Consider the following 17,004-nt stretch of genomic DNA (forward strand, 5'->3'; position numbering starts at 1 on the left):
ACTTGAGCTTCAACTTTGAACTCTTGAGATGTGAATCAGCAGCCTAAACCCACAATCAAACTTTAACACCTGCCACCCCGCCCCCCCATTGATTCTGTAGCTGTGTGTGTGTGTGTGTGTGTGTGTGTGTGTGTGTGTGTGGGTGTGTGTGTGTAAATTGTTCAGTCATTGGTGATGGATGATCGGGTAGATGAACTGTGTCCGCTGTCGCTATTGGATTCCAGAGTTTGTGCGCTTTTCCTTCCCTCTCTCGCTCTCCCTCTATCCCTCTTTCCATCCGTCTCTCGCCTCTCCAATTATCGCTCCCTCCATCTCTCTGTCACCTTTGCTGCAGACTGGTTATAGTCCTGCAGGGAATAAACACAGAGGAATGGAGGGGCACCTGCTGCTACCATTTAGTCAATCAATATACACACACATTTCCCTCAATCAGTCCAAATAAACACATGCACAACTCTACTGTTAAAACGCATACACACACACACACACACACACACACACACACACACACACACACACACACACACACACATCACAATACTTTAGGGAGCATAGTATTAAAATATATATATTTACTGTTTGTACAATTGGCCGAACTGAACAAGGTTTACAGAAAAGACAGCAGCGTGATGGTGAATGTATACTGAATTTGGTGTCTTGTGCACATTTTAAATGACCCAGCAGTTAATTGCCGGAATGTAACTGCTCCACCGTTTAAAGGTGGGGTGTGTAGTGGCGTCCAGCGGTGATGTTGCAGATTGCAAGCAACTGAATACTCCTTGCTCATCCCTCCCTTTCCAAGTGTGTAGTAGAACCTATGGTGGCTGTTAGGTTTTCTGCCATCACCTGTTGTGATTTTGTTTTGCTTCTTCATGTTTTCGCTTCTTTGATGACGATGATATACCCTCTTTTGCTTTTTTGTTGTGCTAGGATGTGATACGATGATGCTGCATTTATCAAAAATTGGGTTCTCAAACTTCTCACAACACAGCTGCTTCTACCTAAAAATGCTAAGGACACTATCTAGAGGCCCATGGGCCAAGTCAGGCCCATGACACAATCCTATTCGGCCTGTTAAATTATTTTAATTTTCTATTAATATTAGCAAGTTTTACCATAAGCTGCACTACTATTCCCATCAAGCACTGGAATATAATGTGGTTAAAATACGGGCTTGCGGTTACACAAAAAGAAAAGATGGTGTTCCAGAAAATATGCAGTTTTAAAAAACCTACCTCCTGGTTTATTAATTTCTTTAAAATTAACTTTGAGTATATTATAAATGCTATGAATATTTCAAATAAACAATGGCCATTTTGGGTCATGGCAAAATGTTAAGTAAAAACAAAAGAAATTGGCCCCCAGATTTTTAAAATGGGCCTTTTAGTGGGTAAGGTTGACGCCCCTGATCTGTCTATTACTTTGTTTCTACTGCTGTAGAAACATTTTGAAAGAGTATTTTATTCTATGTACATATGAAGGGCTCATTCTAAGCAAACAAAAGCATAATGATTCATAGTTACGGGTGAGTATAAATTATTAAAATCATGCTTTTGAATACTATATTCTATTTCTGCTAAAAGATCCCCCTAAATCTTACACACCTTAAGGTGGGATTGCAAATTCGAATATGAGTCCACACCTCTGCCTCCTACTGGAGATCTACTTTCCAGTACATTTCACCTCCAAACTGGAGCTAACATGCCTCATTCAGCTAATAAAGGACTGCTGAAGACAATTATTAAATAGGTCAGTTGGGGTCAGTTAGGGATCAGTTAAACTCTATAGGAAAGTCAATCTCCAGGAGCAAGGCTGGTGACCAAGCCTGATAAAGCTTTCATCTTTGAGAGAAAGAAGAAAATCAACCTCTACTCTTGTTTCAGATATGAAAAATCCACAAGTGTCTTTGCCCATTCTTGAGTCCAGACCTCAACATTATTGCATGTGTTTGAGATTATTCAGATCGTGAGAAGCAGAAACTGCAGCCAGTATGGAAAAAAATATCCCTACAGATTTCTTTGAAAAACTGAAAGCTAGTCTCCTCAAAGAATGGAAGGCACAGGGTGGACACAGTAAATACTGAATAAACATATAATATATTTTAGTCATTGAGGTGTTGTTTATTCTCAGTTGTGTAGGTGGGGAGACGAAAGGCGGAGTGCTCTGTAGACACTATCTGGATTTAAACATGAACAACTTTATTTCAAATGAATAAGATGTGTTAAAGTGTTAAAGCCCTGTGAGAGTCCCCAAGGCCAATGTGGGATCTCTTCTCAATGTCCGAGTTGGCTCTGGTTTATATGATGAATGTCCACACGTACATAAGAAAACATCTGGAAAGGCTTATTCTAATGCAATCAGATACGCCCCGGCAAACACTGTTCTATACATTCGAGTCCCTCTCTTGAGGGGGGGCAAGTGAGGCCCTCAACAGAGCACACACACACTAACAGAGAATCTGACTTTACATAAAAATGACAGATAAAAAATATAAAGAAAAACTTGAATATTGCAATACAACAATATAACAAATACAAGATGAGTGTAAATACACCTCAGAGGCTTTTGTGTTATTGTGCTAATGTTGAAAAAGTTATACTTTATGGCCATTTTGACAGGAAATGTAAGAAATTAAGGGGGGGCTCTGACTTTTGTACAGTACTGTATGTAAATACATGTCTAAATATACACTGCTCAAAAAAATAAAGGGAACACTTAAACAACACAATATAACTCCAAGTAAATCAAACTTCTGTGAAATCAAACTGTCCACTTAGGAAGCAACACTGGTTGACAATCAATTTCACATGCTGTTGTGCAAATGGAATAGACAACAGGTGGAAATTATTGGCAAAGACATACTCAATAAAGGAGTGGTTCTGCAGGTGGGGACCACAGATCACTTCTCAGTAACAGGATGGCACATCAATGCGAGCTGTGGCAAGAAGGTTTGCTGTGTCTGTCAGCGTAGTGTCCAGATGCTGGAGGCACTACCAGGAGACAGGCCAGTACACCAGGAGACGTGGAGGAGTCCGTAGGAGGGCAACAACCCAGCAGCAGGACCGCTACCTCCACCTTTGTGCAAGGAGGAACAGGAGGAGCACTGCCAGAGCCCTGCAGAATGACCTCCAGCAGGCCACAAATGTGCATGTGTCTGCACAAACGGTTAGAAACCGACTCCATGAGGATGGTATGAGGGCCCGACGTCCACAGATGGGGGTTGTGCTCACAGCCCAACACCGTGCAGGACGCTTGGCATTTGCCAGAGAACACCAGGATTGGCAAATTCGCCACTGGCGCCCTGTGCTCTTCACAGATGAAAGCAGGTTCACACTGAGCACATGTGACAGACGTGTCAGAGTCTGGAGACGCCGTGGAGAGCGATCTGCTGCCTGCAACATCCTTCAGCATGACCCGTTTGGCAGTGGGTCAGCAATGGTGTCGGGTGGCATTTCAGCCCTCCATGTGTTCGCCAGAGGTAGCCTGACTGCCATTAGGTACTGAGATGAGATCCTCAGACCCCTTGTGAGACCATATGCTGGTGCGGTTGCCCCTGGGTTCCTCCTAATGCAGGACAATGCTAGACCTCATGTGGCTGGAGTGTGTCAGCAGTTCCTGCAAGATGAAGGCATTGAAGCTATGGACTGGCCCGCCCGTTCCCCAGACCTGAATCCGATTGAGCACATCTGGGACATCATGTCTCGCTCCATCCACCAACGCCACATTGCACCACAGACTGTCCAGGAGTTGGCGGATGCTTTAGTCCAGGTCTGGGAGGAGATCCCTCAGGAGACCATCAGCCACCTCATCAGGAGCATGCCAAGGCGTTGTAGGGAGGTCATACAGGCAGGTCATGTGGAGGCCACACACAATACTGAGCCTCATTTTGACTTATTTTAAGGACATTAAATCAAAGTTGGATCAGCCTGTAGTGTGTTTTTCTACTGTAATTGTGTGTGTGACTCCAAATCCAGGCCTCCATTGGTTAATAAATTTGATTTCCATTGATTATTTTTGTGTGATTTTGTTGTCAGCACATTCAACTTTGTACAGAACAAAGTATTCACTGAGAATATTTCATTCATTCAGATCTAGGATGTGTTATTTGAGTGTTCCCGTTATTTTTTTGAGCAGTGTATGTAACTAAGAATTTTACCCTAAACTTTATCCTCAGTAACCAAAAATAAATACATTAGCCCTTTCAGTGTTAAAACATTTAACATGTGTCAACAGCACTTTATTCATACAGTCACACCAAAGCACTGGTTATCACACAGCCACTGGTTTTTAATCTCCTCTCTTCTCTCATGAAATCGAGCAGGTGTGCTTTAATTCACCATGTAAATTATCTGCAAGTAGGAGAGGAGGGTGGGTTAGAGAGAGAGAGAGAGAGAGAGAGAGAGAGCATGTGCCAGGTCTCATCAGGGTGCTGCTGCATGCTGGATCCAGTTGTGGGAATGAAGGATGAAAGGAAGTGAGTGATAGAGAAAAGAAATGAGGTTTAGAGGGATAAAGGCAGGCGAGGGTGTTCGGTGTAGCAGAATTTGGTGTTCTTTTCTTTTCTCCACAGCAGCGCTGACTGCTGTTCATGCTTGTGGAGCTTAACTATATTCGGTTTGTGTAATTGATCTACTAATACTGCTACACACACACAGACACATACATACAGTCTCTCTCTCTCTCTCTCTCTCTCTCTCTCTCTCTCTCTCTGTCTCTCTTTTTCTGAGGCTCTCTTGCTCTCTGTCTTTCTTGCTTTTCTTTCTTTCTTCATTTCCTTCTGTCTCACTTTTTTGCTCTCTTTATTTTTTCCCTCTTTCTTTCTTCCCTGTTTCTTTCTCTTTTGCTTTCTCTCCCTCCCTCTTTTCAGTGCTTTTATCTTTTTCTGTTTTCTTACTCTTTCTCTATCTACTTCTTTCTCTCCGTCTCTCTTTCTGTCTTTTTTACTTTTTACTTGTCTCTCCCTTTCTGTCTCTCTCTCCCTCTGCTTTTCTCCGATTGTCTTTCTTTCTAGTTGTCTTTCTCACTTTCTCAGTTTCTCTGTCTCTCTCTCTCTCTCTCTCTCTCTCTTTCTGTCTGTCTTTTTCTCTCTCCATATTTATAACATTATCCTCTTAAGTGTTTCCCTCTGTATGCTCATTTATTTGCTGTTTTTTATCTCTCTTTCAGTCACGCTGTGTGTGTGTGTGTGTGTGTGTGTGTGTGTGTGTGTGTGTGTGTGTGTGTGCTGTGAATGTACCTGTCACGCTGTAATCAACTTAGAATGGCCACGCATGCCGTTTGCCTCCAATCCCACCAAATTGAATTTATTTGGAGAAATATCTGATTTCCTTATGTTTATGTATACACACATATGTATATATATTAATATAATGTCTGTTTTTCTGTGTGCCAATATTGAGGCTTGTATTGTGTGTTTTTGAGCATGTTTGAACAGTTTAATTAGTATACATTAGCCCAGTGAGTGCTGCGTTGTAATGAAGATGGATGAGTTTAGACTGGACACTGTGAAATTGAATGTGTCACAAATGTTTTAGTCTGTATATGTGTGTGTGTGTGTGTGTGTGTGTGAGTGTGTGTGTGTGTGTGTGTGTGTGTGTGTGTGTGTCTGTCTGCATGAGAAAATTGAATATGTCAGCGAGGCAGGAGAGATCTGCATTGACAGCTATCACTGTGCTCCTCTAAGCCTTTCATACAGCTGTCACAACATGCTGTGAGCATGACAGCGTGTGTTTCTGCTGCAAAATCGCACAGAGACACGCGGCTGTTCCTAGACAAACTACTGTAATAAAGCCAGCAGTCCTGCCTTCTCCCTACATTATTATACATATACAGTTATTATTGCCCTTTCTCTGTACTGTTTAAATATAATTATATTATTATACATGCTAATATAATTATATATAATATAATTATACATTGTGAATTCTATTTACAATCCAGTTTGCACTTCTGATGTTTTTTAAACATCTTGTTAACACAGATAACACATCACATTCCAGTCATCATTAACTGTCTCCTCTTCTGCTTGCAGTCATATACAAAAGTTTGGGCACCCTCGGTCGAATGGCGTTTTGTTGATTTTCTAGGTGATAATAAGTTACACATCCTCTGCAGTGAACACACTTCTGCACAATTTAATGCCCACCTACTGTTTATTTGCTGATTGTAACATATTAGGAAGAAATACGTTTGCTTGTTTTAGAGTAGAGTTTGCATTTTTAGATTTTATTTGTAAATTTTCAAAACTCACGCTAGCCATGCACCATTTATGTTAATGAGCCCAATTGCTTCCTTCGCTAACTGCTGGCTTCTTTGGGGGTGTGTTGCTAAACATCTTGCAGGTTGAGATGCAAGTAGAAAAAGTATATGCAGAGTTATAGGCCACTTCTGAGCCCTAAAGCAGCCCAATTTTGTTCTTAAAGCAAATAATCTACTTGTCGGTGAGACTCTGGGCATGACACGAACGCTTACTATGCTGCAAATCAACAGTCGGATAGGTCACCAAGTTTGTCCAAAATGAGAGAGCACAGAGACAAAGTGTGTCAGTGGTTTGATGTGCCAGTTATATTGTCACTTTTTGCCACATTATAAGGCATCATGAAACATTCTGATTGGTTATAAATTAGGGGAAAAAAAGTGGTTAAAATTTTCACACCCCCGCATAAAACAGCTCCGAGCATCCCTGCTGTCAAATGATAAATTATGTTAAAGTGGTAATTCAGACAAAAGTCTATGTTAACTGTATTTCCCCTTATCCCAAATGTAATTGTTTTGTCAAGATACATTTGTTTTGCAGTGTTGTCTCTTTAGTTTTGCAGTTGAGCTACAAGGATACTATAAGTAATAGAAGCTTATTGGTACCAGTTAGTGTTGTGCCAACTTCATCCCTAAATCATCATCACGTTCACAATCTTCTACTTACAAACACAAACGTGATAAGTATTGAAAGTTTAGAATCTGCACTTTTGATACAGTTTCCCCGCCTGTTTCAGTGAGCAATGAGTGAGAAATAATTCATTTCAAATTGCACCATGCATTATTAATTGACTCTTAGAAAAAATGAGTTTGGCAAAAACAATCATATTTACTATTAAATAGAACATCCAAATTACACACTCACTGATTTTCAGTCATCTTACACTGAATGTTTAATACTTTTGGAGCAAAAGCACAACTGGATATAAATCATCAATCTGTCATGATCTAACTTTGCTTTTTCCACAGTTTTTCACAGAAAAAAAAACATAAACATTTGCCCTTTGTATTGTGTGAGCATTTCAGGACAAACGGACCAACAGAAACTTTAAAAAGCAAACCTTTAAAGTTACTGGTCGAACAACTTTTCTGCACTGGCTGAAGTTGACCAGGGTGACTGGACTTAAATATGCTAACCCATGTCCAGCCCCAGGGCATCAGAGGCTGAGGCACCAGCCTTCTCACATCATCTGGGTCAGGACAGACTGATAGGTGCTCAGCTCAAGCTGCTGAACTGTACCACGCATTCTAACGCATGTGGATTTTCCTTTATTTGTATTTTCTTCTCATCTTCTCCAACCACTGCTTTTTGTCCAGTGTTTCAGACTGAGGGCAGTAAACAATTCCTTTGTACTGACTATGACCAGTTGGGGAAACTGGCCACATTTTTACAAGTGTTTCCCTGCATTGCCGTGTAATAGGCACATTTCTGGCAGCGAGAGATCCACTTGCAATGTTATACAAAAGCTTATGACTTCAAATCAGTAACTTTACAGGAGAAGAAGAGAATGTTAAATAGTATTCTTAAAGTGAAGTCTCTCAAAAAAGGTACTAAACTGTAGTTAAACAGGACCCTCAAGGGCATATCTTCTGTATCTTTAGTTAGAGAACATCATTGTACCATATTCCTCAGCAGTTATTATTTTTTAGGTTGCACTCCATTCACCCTGTCATGACTTCAGGCTTTTTAATTAAATTTTCTATTTAAAAAAAATTGGTACCAATTGTTTGTACTGGGACAAAAATGTACTTGTACTTTACTTTTTTTGTGACCGTGGCTGTGCCTACAGTCAAAGATGTTTGCCAATCCAATTGAATATGTTCCAATTACAGGTTTAGACTGAGGTGTTTATATGCTCACTGTACTCAACAATCTGATGGAAAATGTCAGTTTATATGCAATCTACAAGTAATCAGATACAAAATGTGCGTTTGAGTACCACTCAGTGTAGATGTTGGCATGACAGGGCTCTTGACCTGAGGTCCAGTCAGAGTGAGACGAGTTTTCAGCTGCCATAAATAAATAAATATACAAATAAGGAAGGTAGGTATAGGTTGTAACAGTAGTTACAGTAGGTATAAAGGTTTTTTTCTAACATTGCACTGATAAACTATTTAAAAAAAAAAAAAAAAAAAAAAAATATATATATATATATATATATATATATATATATATATATATATATAGTACAAACATATCACTTCTGTCAGAACAAAACCTTGTATCTTTAAAATTACTAACTTTACAGGAGAAGGAAAAAACATACTCTTAATGTAAGTCAATGGAACCAGACATTTTTCCAAGTACTTTTGGGCCCTTTATTTTGGTCCATTCCTCATGAAATTTGTATACAATGTAAATGTTGACAGGAATTTTCAAATTATATCATAAACTTGAAAAAAAAAATAATGGAGAAGTGAGGTTTTGTTCCGACAGCAGTGATATGTTTTTCTCTATTTTGGTGAAGGGGTGGAGGGCAAAATGAAACCGCCTCATGAGACCACAAGACACACTTTGGACAACCCTGGCATTAGTCATCATGTACTCTGACACCAGACGTGTCTTGGCTGGGTAAGGGGAACTTGTGTAAAACTGATTTTACCATCACAAACTTGTAATCTAAACTTGAAAGTTCTCCTTTTCAAAATCTCTGTTGGTCTGTGTTTCATGAATGTTCATATGATCTAAAGGGTAGCATGCTTTTTATAACTGGAGTTAAAAACAGTAAAAAGAATAACTGGACCTAGAAGGTAACAGTGACCATTTCTGTTCAGTTACACTTTTGTATTCAGTTAAATGCACTGTGCACCCATTGTAAGATGATTGTGAGTGAATGTGTATGTAATTTGGCCATTTTATCTAACAGTTAATATTATCTTAAATCTACAATGGTTCTGCAAAACTCATTTTATGTCTGTTCTGCTTTAGCCCGTTCATCAGGTCAACTGCATTCATATGGTCCAGTCCTTTACCACCTGCACACACAGGCATGTGGTGTCTGTGTGTGAGTGACTGAGGTGTGTTAATGAGAGAGAACTGTTTGGAGTCTGAATCATAATTAAAACACACTATTAAAAAGTCTGAACACAAATATCCATCTTGTTTCTCTATCAGACTAGAGTGTCTGAATAATGATAGGATCTCATTCTTGTTAACGCTCTGCATTTTAATTGCGTTTTGCATGGCTGGATAATTCATTTCTGTTTTTTTCCTTCTCTTTTCAAACCCCCTCTTCTACATGAACGGAATGTGAAATTACCTCAAACTTTATGGGACTGCAGCAGATTCTGCATTATGCATTATGTTATTATGTGTTGACACAGGTTCAATATTGGATATGTAATATAAACTAAAGGAATTAATAAGTATAGTGGCTGACATTTGTCACTGTATGAAGTATGTATGAAGCCACAAATACTAAATAAAAGCAGGGAAATCTGAATCTTCATCACTGACACACATTTATCCAATACTGCGCTTTAATAACATTAGCAACATGTGGACCTATAGGACAAAAATATGTGCTATACATGCACCATACTTGGTGAAATTACATTAAAGCGATAGTTTGACCAAAGATTAAAATAGCACCCCCCAATTAACCAAATATAGTGGATCAGCTGAGATGTATGGCATCCAAAATTTGTGTAATTTTTTCCTTTGCACTGGAGCTATGAGGTTAAATTTGCTGAGAAGTAATGGAAGCTTTGAGGTCTTAATTCTTGGCCAGACCATCACTTTAAAATCTATTAATATAACTTTTTAAAACCATTTAAATGTTCTATTCATCCATCCATCATCAACTGTTTGCATGATCCTGACAAAATTTTTATTTATCATGCTTTTACTCTGATGTTTGTTTCTTGAATTTGTTCATCTACAGTGGCCCAATATCAGAGTCCAAACAAAATGTAGCTCAACGACAAATTGATAAACAAATGCACCTTAATTCACAAATGACCATCTTCTCTGCCGTGTTGGTCAGACAGTTGTAAACAAACTAATCCACTATGATCTTAAGCCTTGATCACACTGAACATAAGTAGAATTTGCCTGGTAACAAAAAACTCACTCAAACTCAAATTCACTAGAATGGAAATGGTTGTAGGGATGTGAGAAAACAATGTACCTCTGGTAGCAGTTAATTTGCACTGAGTTTATCTAGGGAGCCTGCAAAATTGTAAACCTGGGATGAATAAGCCCAGAAAAATAGATAGCGAGCTGTGATCTCTTTCTTTATTAGCTAACATCATCCATATACCAAACTATATGTTTCCTCCAAAGCCAAATCCCATCAGGACCACCCGTACTCACCTATACCCCAATGTAATGAAATTAACTGACACTGTTAAAAGCTGATGCAGGGTCGACTTCTCACATGTAGAAGTGTAAATGTTAAAAGTTGATGCTGTTAGATATTAACACTGCTTAAAATGGTACTGTACTGAGGATATGTCACCACATTTAGCTCACCAACCTACTTGGTATTTTCTGTGATAAAATGACCAGTGAATGTAGGTAGTAATTATATGTACCTAATAAATGGGCAAATCTGTTCCACAAGGCAGTTTTCACTCAGTGTAGTGTTTTATGTTATTGTGCTACTATGAAACCGAGAGCTTTTATGTGCTACAGATATGACTGAGAAGTCTGAAGTAGTGTAGCTAGGCTAACGATGCTAACTGAATTAACTAAAAAGATTTAAAACTTAAATCTTAATATTACCTCAATAAGTCAATATGTTCACCCATCATTCACTGAGCAGGGACTCATTTATCATATAGAAGATGACGACTGCCCATCGTCTGATGAAACTGTTAGCACTAGCATTAGCTCATGTCCTGATTTGACTCACTGTGGCTAAAGATCTTCACTTTCGAATGAGCAGAGCTGGTTATTTTATAATCAAAAATCACTGTGTTGCACATTTGGTTTAGTAAAGGTAAGTAAAACTAAAGCTAAACACTAATGGTTGTTTTGTAGCCAGTGGACAGGGGCCAGCTAAATTCTTTCAAATGTTTTCCTCTCCAACCTAAATACAGCACATTTGGCCATACTGCTCTATGTAGGAATGTCATCTTTTAACGCAAGATTATGAGTTTACAACTCTTTTAATAGTGGCAACTATTTTCTGTATACCACTGAAGAATAGTCCAGTGTGACTGTATCTTTAGCCTGTATTGCAAAGAATTTTGAGTAGGGGCTGCTGCTAATTCCGCTTTGGTCTATATGGTGGTCCCTCTGCCAAGCTTGTTCACCTGATGCCACAGTTGCTGTTCTACTGGCTGAGATCACCCATGTGATAATTTGCATTGTGTATGTGAACATACATTATACATATGTATTAGATATAAATGGTTTGAAAATGTTTTATTTTTATTAGTTTTACAAATAAAGTGTTTTCATTTGCCAAAGTGTTACTATTTCTAAAACGGAAGTCACAAATTATTACTGTTGACTTGCTGGCGCCATAAGGATGCTGAAAAGTAGGACTTTCAGGATTACAAGATTACAAGATTTTAAAGTTGATGATTTGAGCAAAAGTCAATTTTATACAATTTTCCCCTTAATACAAATGCAGTCAATCCACCACTCAACCTAGACATAACTGGTGTCTAAGTATGTGGTAATGGAGGGACAGTTTGGGCAGGGCACAGTTCACATAGCAGGATTAAGCTGGACATACAGAGAGGCTATCAGTACGGTAGTTAAAAGGACATAACGTAGTTCAAAGGTCCTTAGGTTAGGATACATTGAAGTGGACCAGCCCAGTAGAGGGAACCACTGCTGTCTCCACACTCCATTGGCTTCTCCAGAGGCCTGTCATGAAGACATGTTTGTCCATACAGCCTAGGATTCCTCATACACAAACCCAAATTAGGATTAAAAAATAAGATGGCCACCTGGGACAGTGCCGAAAAAGGCCCGCTATCTTGGTGTGAACTACATTGCCCATAATCCTCTTCTGTCTCTCCCACAGTGTAAACTGGAGTTCCAGGCATGCATTTCAAAAAAGAGCATCTCAGCCAAATGTGAGGGACCGTGCCCCTGCCTGCCTGGACAGGACGTCATCAAACCCCATAGCGAAAAGAATGGTAAGTCACTTCCTGATTCATCGTTGCATTGTGAGAATTTTATTATGTGGGCATAACAGTCTCAGCAGGCCAGTGCAATGTAGACGTTTGGGAAGGGAAGTGTGGCTAATCTGAGAAATCATACTGCTTATTTTAGCACTGCTACTGCTCACATCAGGCTGTGGCAACATTGCTGCTGCAGGTTCTGTATTTAAGGGGGCAGGTAATAACGTGATGTCTAGCATGATTAATTTTGATATATAAAGAACATGATCTAACAAAGCTGATTTTGTTTTTTGTTTTTCTATGAATTTCCTTGTGTCACAAACTGTTTTTATCATTTTCAGCAAGAAAACACATGAACAGCAACATAATTCACACTCCATTTGCCTTTAATTGTTATTTTGGTAAAGGAAATCAATAATAAGCCATGTGAATTCAGCAGTAAAACGGCATGGTGCTTCTTTTATACAGTAAAAGAAAATACTGCAGCACATGGAAAGCTCCAATTCCACACACTGGTCCGATTTTCTATGACCATTGTGGACATGTCTGTCTTGTTGTCTATCGAGTGTGAAAAAATTAACAAAACACTTGTTCTCTGGAGTGCAGCTAACTAAATTATGTTGCTTTAAACAATGATAATTTATAAAAATAAAACATAAAAGTAGCAACTGACGCAGTAACATGCTGTTTGAGTTTCTGTGCCAAAATTTCATGATTTAATTGTAGAAAAATCTGTAACATCCACTGAGAAATATTTGACACACAGCTGGTCATTCTGTCTATGGAGTCTTAATCATCAGAAGGAATGGAAATATATAATGGCTGTCATCAGCATAGCTATAAGAATACAAAGAGAAAAGCAACGGCCCTAAAACTGAACCTTGAGGAACTCCACATGAAATCTTTTTGATGAATGATTTCCAATTGAAACCAAGAACTCCCTATTGCCTAAATATGATTTAAACCATTCTAAAACTGTGCCTACTGTACCCAGCATTCAAGAAGCAGGATTAAAATCTTGTTGTCACCTAATAGAGCATGGTAACTTTATTTTTACCAGAAAGAGTAACGAATTCACTAACTTGACAAGAAGAGCACTCAGAAGTACCAGTAAGACCTATTGGTATCAGACTTGATTAGATAAACAATGCAACTGGAACTTTCAGTACTGGACTGATGGCCAATGTTAAAAGCATAGTTCCATTTTTCTGATGCCAAACGTTACAGTACTTTATTTTTGGGAAATGCCCAAAGCAACTGTAAATCATTTTTTACCCCAGCAGAATCATTTGAGCTAAACAGCAGGAGTGAGGATTAAAGCTGATGTCAAATCATAGAGGAGATTTGAGCAGCGTACAGCTAGATGAGAGTAACTGAGTTCTACTTCAGCTTTTACACACACGTGTGTGTGAGTGTGTGCATGTGTGAGTGTGGTCACTGTGCCTTGAGGCAAAGGTTAGTCCCAGTAAATGGTGAATTAAAAGTTTCAGAAGCTGAAGATGAGCTCAGAGAGAGCAAGAGAGACATAGAGTGAAAGCAGTTTACATGAGGACAGTTCATGCGTGTGTAAGTTTTGCTGTTAGTGTAAGTTTTGTTGATGCACCCAGGAATAACCTGTGTGTGTGTGTGTGTGTGTGTGTGTGTGTGTGTGTGTGTGTGTGTGTGTGTGTGTGTGTGTGTGTGTTAAATTCATCTGTTAAATTCCTCTACTACTCAAGGGTATTTCCCAAAGGCATTCTGTAGACCTCTCGCTCCTACAGAGTAGCGTGAAACCCCCCCCTTCTCTCTCTCTCTTCCTCTCTCTCCTCATTCTGCTGGCTGCAGGCCGTGGCTCTAATGCTGTTAGTAAAGAAGGCCGTCTGCTCAGAGGATGAATCACACATCCGCTCTGCTTTCCATACTGGCTACTGCTTACAGCATTTATCTCTCTTTCTCTTCCTTCTTTCTCTCTCTCTCTCTCTCTTTCGCTTCTTCTCAGCTTAGTTCAGTTAAACAAGATACACCACTGCCAGAGCAATACACACCTTAACAACAAACACATCAACATAAAAAAAGGAGAGAAAATGAATATAGATTACAATACAACAGTAGAAATTATTCACAAGCTTATTAGTAATCAATAAAGAAAAAAAACACTTCTCTATTCCTTGCTGTCCCCTTTTTTCATATTCATTTCTTTGCTCTGTCACTCTCCTGAACTGAAACCATATTAGGGCGATTCTGTTATTAACTGTCACACTGTTATAAACTCTGGGGGTTCTAATCAGCAGAGATCACAACAGGGCCGATGAGCCAAACAGGATTCCTGACATTTGCATATTTTTGAAGTAGCCATGGCAACATCAGTAGCAGTTAGTTTATGATGATGCCCAGGTGGCCAGCAGCTCTATTCTTCCAGTTACTGTCACTGTCACTGCTGAAGTTAAAATTCTGTGTAACGTTGCAACAAATATTTGAACACAAGACAGAACAAATCTCCAAAACCTGAGAGCTCACACACTTTCTTAGTTACTGAGATTTCTGCAGGAGTGTGTGTGTATGTGTGTGTGTGTGTGTGTGTGTGTGTGTGTGTGTGTGTGTGTGTGTGTGTGTGTGTGTGTGTGTGTGTGTATGATGTCTAAATTTTAATGGACTCAAAGTTTTGACAAGATCTTTAATTGGAAAAGCTCTGCTTGAGCCGGATACATCTGAATATATTACAGTGACACTTATGTCACACATACACACACATAGAGAGAGAGACAAAGAGAGAGAGATAGGAGGGACAGAGAGAGAGAAAGAGGAGAAACACAGAGAGAGAAAGAGATACACGAGAGAGAGGGACAGCCAGAGAGAGAGTGCGAGGGAGAGAGACTGAGAAAGACTGCTTCATTATGACTTTAATTTACCCTCACACTCAAGATCTGTGTGTGTGTGTGTGTGTGTATGTGTGTGTGTGTGTGTGTGTGTGTGTGTGTGTGTGTGTGTTTGTGGATGCAGGACTTCAACAAAATAGAAAAATATCAAAAGCATTCCCCTTCTCAATCTATTTTTCCATCTTTCTTTCTCTCTGTCTCTGTCTCTGTCTCTCTCTCTCTCTCTCTCTCTCTTTTCACTATGGTGGTGTGTGTAATCTCATCATGTGTGTTTGGAGAGGAGAAGTGCAAATGGATGGAAGAATGAAGACAGAATTAAAGAGGAATAAAAGAAGACCAATACAATCTGAAGAAAAACAAGGCAAGAGTGAAGGAGGTGAAGAATGGAGGGAATAGAAAAAGAAACAAATTAGACGTGAATGATACTCTGTGTGTGTGTGTGTGTATGTGTGTGTGTGTGTGTGTGTGTGTGTGGTGGTGGGGGGGGTGTGGGTGGGTGGGTGTGAGATTCCTCAAATCACACACAGTAATTTTTCTTCATTCTGTGTTGAGATGAAAGGAAGCTGCAATATGAGTCTTCTAGAGGAGCAGGATAAAAAACAAACATTTATTTGTGTATGTGTGTGTGTGTGTGTGCAGGGTTGATGATTTCTGTTTCACTGGAAAATCTTTTTCAGTCTGTTGTTATTGTGTGTGTGCTTTGGGGAGAGAGGTAGAAAGAGAGAAAAAGACAAAGAAGGAGAGAGATATACACAGTGAGGGAGAGAAAGAGAGAAAGGAAGATTACCTTTTTCCAAGTAAAGACCACCTTAATTCACGTACCATTGGTCAGATTTAGAATCTAAAGGAAAATTGTCATAATTAAAGTTATAGACATACATGAGAAAAAAAGAAAAGACTGCAAAATAATTTGTAATGAAATGTTTGGATGTCTTAGTGAGCTGTGTTGGATCTACTGTGAGGAAAGAGAAATCGCATCATACAAAGACATCCTTCAAAACTTAGCATCAGAGCAAGCAGAGGACTTATGAGGGATGAGTTATGAGTTCAGTGGTTGAGACTGGAGTGAAAATGTACCAATAATAATATCAACAGCTCTGAATACAACTGGCCCATATGGGAGAGTGGCTAGAAAGAAGCCATACAGAAAAAAACACAACAAAACACATCCGACATCTGTCAGAAAGCATCACACATCAGCTAGATTGGTGGATGAGGTTTTGTGGTCAGATGAGACAAAAATGTAACGTTTTGGTTCAAATTCATAATGCATTCATAACACTTTCCTTCCACTAAAGCCTGAAGCAGTTTTATAGCATCTGTGTCCTGCTCTACGGATACCAGCCTAAACCACTTCCATGTCACTAATTTTGCCTGTCCCATTAAGAGGTTTGCCAAAATACATTTGGAACTCTGAGCCTGTGTGTGCTTACACCCCAAGATAAACAGAGCACAGGTAAACAAAAACCCCAACCCTCTGAGAGCTCAGCCCGGGAGGGGGAAACAGAGAAAACATGAAAAAACTGTATCAGGGTTAGGAAAGAAAATATAACACAGTGAAACAGCAGAGTTACATTGCGACATAAAGGTATTATTTGGCATTGCATATTGTGTATGATTCTCAATTCAAGGTCTCCAGAACACTTCGGCTGAGGGCCCTTATGCAGAAGCCTCCATTAAGGCTGCATGTCCTCAGGAACAAGGAGATGGGCTGTCCATTTAGAGCCAACGCTTCCCTTTAGCTCATTGAAAACAAAGCTTAGAGAAAGAGTAGAGCGTAATCAGTAGTTTGTAGGTGATGTGATTTTGTTCA

At 39.4% G+C, this 17,004-nt stretch overlaps 1 protein-coding gene across 5 annotated transcripts in view; it reads left to right on the forward strand.

Annotated features, from left to right (window-relative positions):
• Window positions 1-17,004, forward strand: part of spock1 (SPARC (osteonectin), cwcv and kazal like domains proteoglycan 1) — a 399,300-nt gene that overhangs the window by 320,921 nt on the left and 61,375 nt on the right. For all 5 annotated transcript variants that reach the window (XM_017703782.2, XM_037542778.1, XM_037542779.1 and 2 more), the window contains one exon: window positions 12,237-12,351. In XM_017703782.2, coding sequence (XP_017559271.1) covers window positions 12,237-12,351 — 115 coding nt within the window. The remainder of the gene's footprint in view (window positions 1-12,236; window positions 12,352-17,004) is intronic.

This window comes from Pygocentrus nattereri, chromosome 11 (genome assembly GCF_015220715.1).
Source record: "Pygocentrus nattereri isolate fPygNat1 chromosome 11, fPygNat1.pri, whole genome shotgun sequence".
Lineage (NCBI taxonomy): Eukaryota > Metazoa > Chordata > Actinopteri > Characiformes > Serrasalmidae > Pygocentrus > Pygocentrus nattereri.